The sequence below is a fragment of the Cephus cinctus genome, unplaced genomic scaffold (assembly GCF_000341935.2).
Source record: "Cephus cinctus unplaced genomic scaffold, Ccin1 Ccin1_scaffold1289, whole genome shotgun sequence".
NCBI classification, from domain to species: domain Eukaryota; kingdom Metazoa; phylum Arthropoda; class Insecta; order Hymenoptera; family Cephidae; genus Cephus; species Cephus cinctus.
In genome coordinates, this window is record NW_014333723.1 from 37,954 (window position 1) to 49,738 (window position 11,785).

Below are 11,785 nucleotides of genomic sequence, written 5' to 3' on the forward strand. Positions count from 1 at the left end.
GGGGGAAGGATTGAAGGATGAAGAAAAAAATGTTGATAAAAAAAATAAGTCTGAGGTAAAAGATTCGGCAGCAACTGTCTGGCCTTCGTGGAAAGAAAATTCTTTTCTCACGCAGAGTGGGTGGCTGACGGGGGATATGAGAAGACGTGGGAGAGAGAGAGAGATAGAGAGACAGTGTGTGTATAATGAAAGGGGACAGGGGAGAAAGTCGAAAGTCTCAACCCTTTCGCTCGTTAACGTGGTAAAATTGGGGCCCTAAGGTGTCTCGGCTCCCTTACGAACCTGGAATGGAGTCCCGTTAAATGGCAGACCCGAAAACTAGGTTATCCCTTAAAGCATCTTCTAACGGTACAAAACGTATGGCCAGGTATACTGGATGCTGGGACAGATGGTCCATCTCCTTGGCTCTTTGATTTTATTCACTTTGTCTCCTCTCTCTCTCTCTCTCTCTCTCTCTCTCTCTCTCTCTCTCTCACGCACGAATATCCGACCTCGCTCACTCCCCTCTCTCCCACCAGGTCACCTGGACAATCATCGAAGGGGCACACGTGTCGCGAACGTGAGCGCTATCGCGAATTAACGCGAATCTAGTGGAGAAACGTGTCAAGGACGAGGAAGTAGCTGACCGAGGATTCGGGACGGTTTGACGAGCCGAGCGAACGTAGCTGCGAGCCGAGTGAATTTCGCATGTAAATTGTTCGGCGCGCGTGACGCATGCGCGTTACGCGCGATTATGCTGATATGAAATATATATATATAGACACGCGTATACCATACCAGGCCATTGCCTGTTAAGCTTAGCGCTCTCGGTTACGCGCGTTGCTTTTGCTACGTGCACCAGAGTATGTAGGTACGTACACACGTATGAAGTACCTCGTTGGCTATAATAGTCTAGTCTAGGTTAGGTTAGGCCGGGGATAGCCTAGGACAGTATAGGCTAGGCCAACGTACGTACGTAGAGCCAGCCCACAACACGGTTTACTATGTAGGTCAGGGCTGGTGCATTCAGCGAGCTGCTCTTCCTCTATGCACCGCCGGCGTCGAGACGCCTTCCTTCTCGGTATATATACATATATATCGATAGCAACCACCGCGTTCACTTTATATAACCTCCATTTACTTACAGGGATACATCGACGGGCACCCATAGCTTCCATAACGAAAGTAGTCGGTCGGTTTTTTATTTTCGATAAAATCGACAGTTTTATATATTTTTTAGTTTCACTCTCTTCCTCCCACGACTACGCTACAAAATTATTCTCGGTATAACGTTTAACGTACAACGCAAAATTATTCGACAATTTTTCAGGCAACGGTTAGAAAATTTCCAAATTTTTTTCCTCAAAGGACTCGAACACTCAGGATTCCAATACCCTTAAAGGAATTTCAATTTATTTTTATTTTTCTCGGTATGAAATTATCCGGGCGGGGAGGGGGAGGGGAGGGTTACCTATTGTCTGGCTCAAAAATATCAATTTTTATTTTTACATAATTAACCCATCGGATCACCCGGGTACCGTTGTCTTTTGTATCACCCTATAGACCAAAGTACACAGTGTCTTCGTGCCAACGTTCCAATAAGCACCCAGAAGGCACAAGGACAGTCTACCCCAGATTCCTATTGCGACCACCTACGATCCCCCCCTCCCCCCACTGTGTCAACTTGATCCTCCCCTCCCCGTCAAGCCTGAAACTCCCTCCCCTCGCCACCCCCTCGTCACTACCAGAGTCCCGCCGATACGCTCGTCGACTTTTCTCACTCTCACCCCATCACTGTCCCTCTCTTCTCCCTCATCCCCACCACCTAAGGGCGACGGAGGGGAAGAGGGAGCAGCGCCGGGAGGGGGCGAGCGGGGGGGGCGGCGGAGGGGAGGAACGTTCGTCGAGAAACCGATCGACGTGGAAAATACCGCGAAAGGCCGCGGAAAAATTGACTCCCCGAGGGGAGCCAAGAAAGTTTCTGCACGAGGACAAGGTGCTGATAGGGGTGGGAGAAAGTGAGAGGGAGGTTTACAGGGGTGGGGATGGGAATATTGAGAACACGGAAGAAAATTATTATTATTATACACGTGACGTAAGGAAGGTGACGAGTTATCGTTATTTCCGGTAAGGCCGAACGGATGCGAGTTTGCGATTAAGACAGTGAGGATGTTTTTAAAGAAAAACTTTTTATTTTCACTAACGAGGGATTTGTAATTTTTATTGGGGTTTTTTTTTTACGTATATGAAACTTCATGTATAAAAGACTGCGCGCGTCGACTGTCACGGCCGAAGCTGTAGACGAGCTCGACGGTTAAGGGATAAGGGAAAGATTGTTAAGGGATGGGACCGGCAGACAGGAAGTTAGTCCTTCCTTCCTCGACGGGCTAATATCCTGAATCACAATGAGCTAACGACGCTTCCCCGAACCATTAGCTATTTAAATATAAACACACCGCCCATTCCAAGTTATTCGATTCCTCGTTGTTAATATATCCGAGGCGGCGAAACGCGCCTTGGGACGGCCTCCGTCACTTTCCGATTTACGAAAAATCGAGACTTCCGGAAAGAAAAAAAAAAAAAACCTTAGAGATCGTAAATTCTCTTAAGATCGGATACACGAGGCTTTATGGGTACGCGAAGTAATATGGGACGTCGAGAAACAAATAAAATTATTCAATACGACGTTGAATTCGACTATTGTCTGAGGTAGGACATTATCTCGAAGGTAGTATGTATTATAGAGTAGGTGCAAGCTACCCTCATTAACCATTCCGGTTTTGAACTATGAATATGAGTGTTTGAGGAGTGGGTCGAGTGGGTGGTCGGGTTTAGGTGGGAATTATACCGGAAGCTATTAGATTATGAATTTTGTACTTCCTACTTTAATAGAACGTCTGTGGAGGATTTGAGTGATAAAAACAAAATTTGAAATTCCCGCCCACTGCTAAGGCTAACTTCAGAGTTGCTAATTGTAAGCGGTGGGTGTCGTAAATGTTTAATTTACATTCAGTGCGAGTTGAGCTTCAGGTAGGTACCTGGTGAAGGTTTACAAGGTATTACGGAGAAAGAGAGAGAAGGCAGGAGGGGACTTTTGAGAAGCAAGAGAGAGATAGAAGCTCTGGAGAAAAGACACCGGCAATCGTCAATAAGTCAAACGGTAGCTAACCCCAGAAACTACGGGCAATTCTGTTTCCTTTTCACTCTTACTACTTTCTCTTATTCTTCTCTCTCTCTCTCTCTCTCGTCAACCCTTGACTCACTCAATATTCTCACTCGAGCTACAAAATGGTTCTCCCTCCTCTTTTTGCCTGTCTTATACCAGTGAAAGGGTTCAAACCCAAAACGGTACTTTTTTGGTGAAAGGACACTTTTTTTTTTGTAACAGGGAGTGTGGAGTCAGGCTTAATAGTATAGGGAAAAAAAAATTTCAAGATACAAGGGATGCCGGATAGCTCCACCATGCAACCACGGGAGACCCTTTACGGATAAAAAATGTATATTCCAGGCACGTGTGTACCGTGTATCCTTTACTAGTGATCCAGAAATATCCGCGTCATGTGTGAAGCGTTGTTGAAATTTTTTGAAAAAAAAAAAAAGAAAGAAAGAACACAGGGTAACTAAGAGAAAAATTTTTCCAAAGGATCTTCCGTAAGAGAAAGTCAATCCCAAATCTTTTCAAGGGACACGAGAAAGTGTCCTGGGTGTCGTGCCCTGTACGTGAACTGTGACTAAAATGAAAAATGAGTGAAATTTTTGGAAAAAACGCTTTCTCCCTATCCCCGCAGCACTCGGTTACACGAGGTGACGTTACAATTTGAATGCTATTCACGGGAAACGACGTTCCGGATGTATCCGAACCCCCCGTGGTTGCGGAACGTGAAAACACTTTCGGAATTCCAAAAAGAAAAGGGTTGCCAAGAGACAGAGACTGTAATTGCGAAATATTTTCAAAGATCCAAGTTCGATGAGGCAAGACAAGAAAAAAGAATGAAGAAAAAAAAAAGGCAAAATATTTATCCCAACAAATTTACAAGACACGCCTAATAAACAGCTAAAAATTATCCAAGGATAAAAGTTGGTGCGAAAACTGAAGTCGTCACTTGAGAAGAATCGTGACGGGCAAGTAAAAGATACGCGACTCTAATTTTGTCGGGGTTGGGGCAGGTCAACAAGCACTATCGTTGAGGCAGCCGCCTCCTAATCGGAAATTACAAAACGAAGCATCGAAATACGAATCTGGCTTAAACGTTATATATTCTTTTTCTTTCTCTCTTTAACCCTATTTTTCCATCTTCTATCTCTCTTCGTCTTCCTGCATGTATACTTGATATCGCTTTCCCTTTCTGTCTTCTCATCCTGCTACCACGTCGACGCTCTCCTCTTCTCTCTCTCTCTCTCTCTCTCTCTCTCTCTCTCTCTCTCTCTCTCACTGCCTGTCTGTCGCGGTCTCTCCGTCAGCTTCGTACGACCTTCGCAAGGTGCCTTGCGTAATATTTTTATCTCCGAAATTACGCACTCACACGACTCCATTACTGGTAGGTTGGATGTGGATCGTACTGTGGTCTAACGTGTTAGTGGACTGCGGGAATAGGGGCCCAGCCACCAGCCAGTCACCACCGTAGTAACAAAACGGCCAGCCAGGATCGCAGAAACGAAAATTAAATCGAAGGAGACTAAAGTCACGTAGAAATAGAGATACGACTGCGAAGAAACGACGGTAGAGTCGAAAGAGCCGAGTGATTAGGAAATTGAATTCTCGACTAAGATAAATTAATCGCGAGGAAAGACTATTTTGAATGATAACTTCTAATTGAAGAATTCAGAAGATACCACGAGGTCTCTGCTGGACCTCGTTTCCCAAATGTATGATAATAACAAATAATGGAATCTCCTTAGAGAGGTACTACGCACTAGATACCTTGTCGATGGAGTTTCATAATTTTCTAATTATCATTCCGCCTAATTGTTCAAACGTCAAGACAGCCATAACAATACGTGATCTCATTGTCAGTAAGGACTCACGGTATCTCCGCATGAGGTTCTTCTTGTAGGGTTTGGTACCCGGTGGCCTTGAACGGGACCTGATGTTGCTTGTACCGTCCTTATGGTTATCAGAATTGCAGGAGTCATCGGAGTCTTCCGAGCAGGTCCTGTCGCCCTGTGAATACTCCATCGAGGACGAGGTACTGTTGGAGGTGGTGGTTGTCGTGGTCATAAGACCACGTAAGCGTAAAGCAGTTGCATTCCCATAGTCTTCGAGATCCTTAGTCTCCTGATCAGGATCCTGATCCTGATCGTCCTGATCCCGTGAATATTCAGCGTAGTCACCAACGCGAACGCTCAGATCGAGCGGCTGATCCTCTAACATTTTTACAGGCTTTTCTAACCTCTCCTTTAGTATCTCTATCTCCGACTCCTCTTGCGCCTCTTGCACTTTTAATTTAAACTATTAATAAACAACGGCAATATCCACGATTACGGTATCAACTTCCTGTCAGAAGTGGGAGAACGGCTTATCGGTTCATCGCTGTCATCCCGTTTCTTCTTCGATGATAATCGATTACCATTCCTTAACCTGTTCCTACTCCTTACCGATACACCATAACCTCGTCGTTCATTCCTCAAGCGAATAAAACTTTCTTTGTCAAGTCTCACTGTACGTCCCACCAGTTTAACACCATTTGATAATTCACGAAACGCTTAACCATCCATTATCCGACGCATAAAAACTTTCAGAGATAATAAAACGGCGTTTAAAGTATTAATAAAATCGCAAAGATCGCACGAGAGTAACACGAATTTACCGGCACTGTTATCAATACGCTGTCACAGTAGGAAAGACAGAGAAAACAATCGTCCAAGTTTCCAAGAAAACCAAGTACAGTCAGAGAGCACCAGGCCTAAAGAGACAGCTAGAAAAGTCGACGCGGTGAAAACCGCGCGCGACTCTCTCTCTCTTCGTCACGCACTCTTCCTGGACGTTATCTTCCAATCGTAGGATACGAAGAATCTTCCTCGTCGTTGCGACGTACGTCAAAGAAAAAAAGCAAAACAACAAAGAAACACCGAAAACCGTTAGAAATTCAAATAAAACGAAGCACGTTCGACCGTCGTTAGTACCGGCGTATCAGTCCACGAATGATGTAAACGCGTATTTTCAGTTTAAAAACAATAATCGAATCCTCTTCGAATAAGATTCGACACACTGACTGACTAAGTCCGTAACACCAGGTACGGATACTTTGCCGATGAAGATGACGGCGCGCGAACCTCTTCGGTAGACGTGCAACCCTCGAATGTTTACGTCGGCGGGACGTTGTTAAAGGCAGTCGCGACGACGGCGGCGGAGGAGAGTCAAGAGTAACGTGGAGGAGAGGCGCCTATGGACGCTCGCCGGTGGCACACTGACTGACTCGGGAACCGACGGGGTCGCTCGGGGTAGCCCGCTAGCTAGCTTAGTCCAAGCTCGTTCACTACTCCAGACTCACTCTCCTCGATTCTCGCACGCCGTCGAGCTATTCCACTGTGGTTCCACGCTCGAGAGGAGGACTTCGGCTACGCTCGGTGAGCTTCGGCAGAGTTCGGCACTGTTCCAAGGCACACGGACGGGACCGCGCGGCACAGCTACTACAGCACGAATACGACTGTAGTTAGAAGCTCGCGATACAGTGTACGTAGCCTACCGCAACATTGGAACCTGAACCAGAGTCTCTCCTCTCTTTTTTTTGGTTAACTCTTTCTCTCTCTCTCTCTCTCTCTCTCTCCCTCTCTTATTTTCTTTCACTCTCTAGCTCAAAGAAAAGCTACTTTTACCGTGCATTGGAATGGGACAGAGAATATAAAGTTTTTTAAAAATATTTTCAAATACTTAGTCATATTTTGTCTTTTTTTTTTTTCTTTTTTCTCTTACTCTTCATCTATGTTTAATAGGTTACGTTTCTAGAGTACCTGTTTACCTTAACCCTTGTAGCTTTCTGGCAGCGTTCCCAGAGGAGGCGTTCTCTAGGCTTATAAGTGTTCTTCGAGTGGCTACGAATAGTTTGATGACTTGGATTCGCGTGATGGAAATGAAATAAAGTTTAAAATTTTTACGAGGGAACGAGAGACGTCGTACTCGCAAACACAGGTGCGAATACAAGGATTATCGTCAACGACAATAACTATAGGCGCCACGCCAGTGTCTTTCCCGGATGTTATTTTCGCCTTTGGAAGTCATTCGACAATTCTTATACGTATACGATATAACGCTTACGATGTTTTCATAAATTTTACATACGATTCGCGTACGTGATTACATGTTTATTAATAATTTATAATTACATATATATTATATAATCTCCATGCACAGTGAAACGCGCTAAGAAGATTATCTAGTGCCTTATCACTCAGGTATCTCGGTGTCGATATAAAATAGAGTTTCTGTTGGTTCGCTTGCATAAAATGCCGACAAGTAGCAGACAGAAAACGATCCGATCGGATCGGCAAGAAATCTTATCGATTAAGTACGGAAAATGATTATCGATTTTGATATTTCAAAATGAAAATACCGTGCCGTTGCCACACCTACGTATACCGAGTCATAGGCCGCTACGTAAATTAGCCGACATGCGTTGCGTATTAAAAATTTGCACCCACCTTCGGGTAGATCGATTAAATCGGTAAATAAAATTCGTCGATCGAAATCTCATAAATATTTATTGAATTTATAGATGCAATGATTCATTCGTACTATGTAGACGTTGCCGTGTTATTTACAGAGGTAGGAGGCAGGAGGTTCCTCATTGTTTTTTTCACGTATTTATAGCTTACGCTCAGCGTCACTTCATTTTGAGGTTATGCACTGCAAAAGCACATAAGCACAGGGGAATGGATTGTACCCGATTCCACGGGTGTACTTGTAAGGACCTGTAGGTTAGAGAGGCCACGGTTAGTACGTGGAATTCACCCGGGGTTCCCGTGGGACTGGTCGAGAGTTATTTTCGCGCAAAAAAAGCCAAGCGGCACGCGGCTTCTATACTGGCCTAGAGAGAAAACCGCGTAACTCTCGCCGATCTCGAGGACGAGATTGACGGTCGGCGAGGATGACGGTCTGGGTATCAGACGACAACGCCCTGATACAGGAAAACGACGATTTCTAATTCGTCATATCGTACAATTGATCGAACTGGATGAAACGGTCACGAGCTTCCGATTGACGCCAACGGTAAACACGGATGGCGCCACCGTTCGGGCGCGACGTAAATTACAATCTACAAAAGTTATAAACAGCGATGGCTGACACCTTTAAGATTTTAACGAAAAGGTAGAGAAGATCAAAGAACGTCCCCGCGTATCGCACGGATACCTTGGCACTGGATCGCGTGAGACTTTCCGGCTGGAACAGAATTCAGTTTCGCGAGACTCTCGTTTTTCGCGGGATGTTTTATTAATTTAGAATAGGAGGGCGGAGGGTAGGGAAAGGCGCGACTTTCGAAGTCTCGCACGCGGCGAGAGTTTTGCGTCTATTTTTCTCTCTGTCCAATGGAATTTCTCCAGTTTCATAGAAAGATGCATCATACAAGTTCGAACTTGACCTTTTTTTTTTCTTACGGTTGGCTGCGGTGCTCCTGGTATAAATTTTCAAAGGGTTGTTTTCTTCAACCCCTACACCTACTTTTCTTTAGCGATTTCGGAAGGGTCGACTTTGTTTCAGTATCGAATTAAAAATAGAGTATGAGTATATGGTAAGGGGTGAAAGTTCATGAGGATTCTTACGGACCCCCTCGACCTCTCGAGTTAACCGTAAGATTTAGCGCAGACATCGAACGTCGGTTTTGATCGGGTGTCTACCTACCAACGTACAAGAGTGAAAAAAAATGTGGCAGCCTGCGGCAGGGGCGTAGCCGCGGTTTTGCGGAGAGGTGAGAGATACAAGGAGCCCGTGGAGAGAGAGAGAGTGGCGAAGGAGAGAATCCAAAGGAGAGAGAGAGGAGAGACGCCTCTTCGAGACGTACTTCAGAGAGGAGGGGGTAAAGGGAGAACACCGGATTTTCTTTTTGCTATGGTGGTAGACTCTATATAGGCTATACAGTTTATATCCATAGATACCAACCCACGAACCTGGTGATCAATAAAAAAAAGAAGATACCATAACGTCGCATGTATTTTTCACTAATAAAATTCAAGGTTGTTATAAACTGAATAGACCCTCTAGCGGACAAACCGTCAACTACCAATAATATACCTCAACCAGTCTGTACACACGGATTTGGAGTATCCGACGAAAATAATGTTAGTCGGATATCTCGAGGAGGCATGAAAAAGTCCTCGTGCCACGTGAACGTAGTTACCGATGGAAGCGATCGAATTGTTAATAACCAAGAGCCAGGGAGATACAACGCGATAGAAGGAGCATAGCAGAGGTAAAGACGAGGAGGTAGCGAGGCAATGCATTAGCCGGCGATTCAGGCCGAGACTAACGCGCACTTTTCCCCGGCACGTTTCTCGAAAGCGACGCTTCGTTTATCAATAATAAAACGCAAGAGAGGTTACGGGCAGCGCCGGAGACGTCTCTCCAAGACCACGAGACAAATGCATCCAGTGACAAGTCCATCAATTAACTAACCATATACCGTTACAGGCACGAGGGGAACCGCGTAAGGTTGCAGGGCCTGTGCGACACAGTCCTACCAACCTACAGTTCAAATCTTCCCGTGCGTCTGGCCAATGAATAAACCAAGCCTGAAAACTACCCTGGGAAGAAGAAGAAGAAGAAGAAGAAGAAGTCGATCCGCGCAACGTGCGTGTCCGCTTATCAAGGACGCGCGACTCAGAACCGGAAAGATCCTGCGACGCCCACGTGCAATAAGTGCTACCAACCCGAGTGATGCTAAGGAGCAACCATAAAAAAAAAAAAATTTTTTTTTTTTAACTAAACACGTAAACACCACACGACCAGTACAATGGGTCGTGCCATTAAGAATTGTGGCAAGTTTCCATATTAATTTCACCGTCGGCGATACTTTCCTTGGGCCAATTCGACTCGCAGCCATCCCGAGCGACGTCGTCGATCTAGCTCTCCGGCGTTGCTGGGGCTTGCGTATCGCTTTCAAAGAGAAGAAGGTCCCTGGCGTGCGAACGAGCCGGGGAGCCTTCGGTGTGCATCGGCGTTGCATGTGTATCGCGCTGCCGAGTTGGAAAGGGGAAGTTAGACGAGAGGTGAACGAGGAGACGGCGGCGTCGGCGTCGCCGGGGGATTGGGGGCGACGGACGGGAGGTGCAGCGAACTCTCCCAAGGCCTAACCCCACTGCCCTGCCTCATCCGACTCGGAACCACGTACCCCTCCGCCCCACCTCTTCCCCACTGGGAGCCACCGCTCCCTCCCCTCCCGCCCCAGCACACTCAAAGGCGACTTGCAACTGCACGCCAGCTATGCAAGCGGCGGCGGCACCTCGGCCTGCCTTATACCATACTTATACGTGTCTCTCTCTCTCTCTCTCTCTCTCTCTCTCTCTCTCTCTCTCTCTCTCTCTCTCTCTCTCTCTCTCTCCCTCTCTCTCTCACTCTCTCTCTCTCTCTCTCTCACGCTACCTCCCATACGTCTGTCCTTCTCGCTCCTCTACGAAGCTCCAATCAGCCAATAACCCAAGTGGCCGAACCACCGAACGCCTAAGCGCGAACCAAGTGCCAGGAGCAGAAGTCAAGCCAGCCAGTCAACCCTGTATCAGCCACCCATAGCCAGCCAGCCATCTCTTAGGAAGCTACCAAAGCCCCGCAGCCTCCGTCGCGGAATCTCCCTGGCACATCCTGGTCGACAACGCGACCCGACCTATTTTTAAACCGATTCGCGCGAACGCCAAGTCCCGATGGGGAGGAGAGACCGGTCGTTGCTTTCCTTAAGGCCCCCCCGCGCCCCTCCTGGTCCCATCTTCTTCCTGGGCGTCCACTCTCCTCCTCTGCCCTCGCCATCCTGGACCCTCCCCCCTCCCCGCGGCAACACTCCCTTTTCCTCCTCCACTGTAACGTCTCACGACCCTGGAGGGACCCTTACGAAGACACCGTAGTCAGCGACGCTTGATACTATTATTATTGCTTTCAGTGGCGACAGATATCGGCAGGCTATTTACTGCTTTTGAAAAAAAAGAAAAAAAAAAAGAAAAGAAAAAAAAGAATCGATCCGTCCAACGTTACATCGACGCACAAGCAAGACAGCTACGGTGTCAATGCTAAATGCAGATAGCCAAACGCGTAAACTTCATTATCCGCATTGCTGTTACGGGTCGTGTGTACTGGGCTGTGTACACGACGCCCGTACTGCCAACTACCTTACGCACCCGTACGCAATGGGAAGAAGAAGCCTGAAGAAATAATATTTGTCCGTTCTCGATTAAAGCTTCTTCCCACCGGACGATTAGATAGCGCGTAATGGAGGTTGGTATTAATTACTTTTTTTTTTCTGCAAATACTTCGATACCAAATACATTTTTTTAGCTGCGTTCTAGTTTCTTTTTTTTATTAATCTTTTATACGTCCGTACTACCGGTGTCGGAGCAACAAAGTATAGTCTGTCGTAAGATCGTTATTCAGGTGCAACGCGATAATTGATAATCTCTCGATCGCCATATTGGAATCGTCAAGGTGCAGCGAATTGAAGAAGTCATGACGAAATTAAATCTTACACATATATATATATATATATATATATATATATACGTGTACAGGCTGTTAACAGAGGACGAGCGTAAAGATTCGCAAAATATACGAAAGATCCTCGGCGATAACCTTAATAACCGACTTGTCGCTACGTGTACAGGCTGTTAACAG

General features: G+C 46.3%; 1 protein-coding gene across 14 annotated transcripts in view; it reads right to left on the minus strand.

Moving 5' to 3' along the window:
• Nucleotides 1–11,785, minus strand: part of LOC107272798 (ecdysone-induced protein 74EF) — an 81,309-nt gene that overhangs the window by 21,201 nt on the left and 48,323 nt on the right. The window contains exon 1 of one of the 14 annotated variants that reach the window (XM_015750313.2): nucleotides 5,005–6,481. The exons of the other annotated variants lie outside the window; for them this stretch is intronic. Within the exon in view, the coding sequence (XP_015605799.1) occupies nucleotides 5,005–5,350 (346 nt within the window). The 5' untranslated portion in view covers nucleotides 5,351–6,481. Of the gene's footprint in view, nucleotides 1–5,004; nucleotides 6,482–11,785 lie in introns of those variants that run through there. 14 annotated transcript variants of the gene reach the window in all.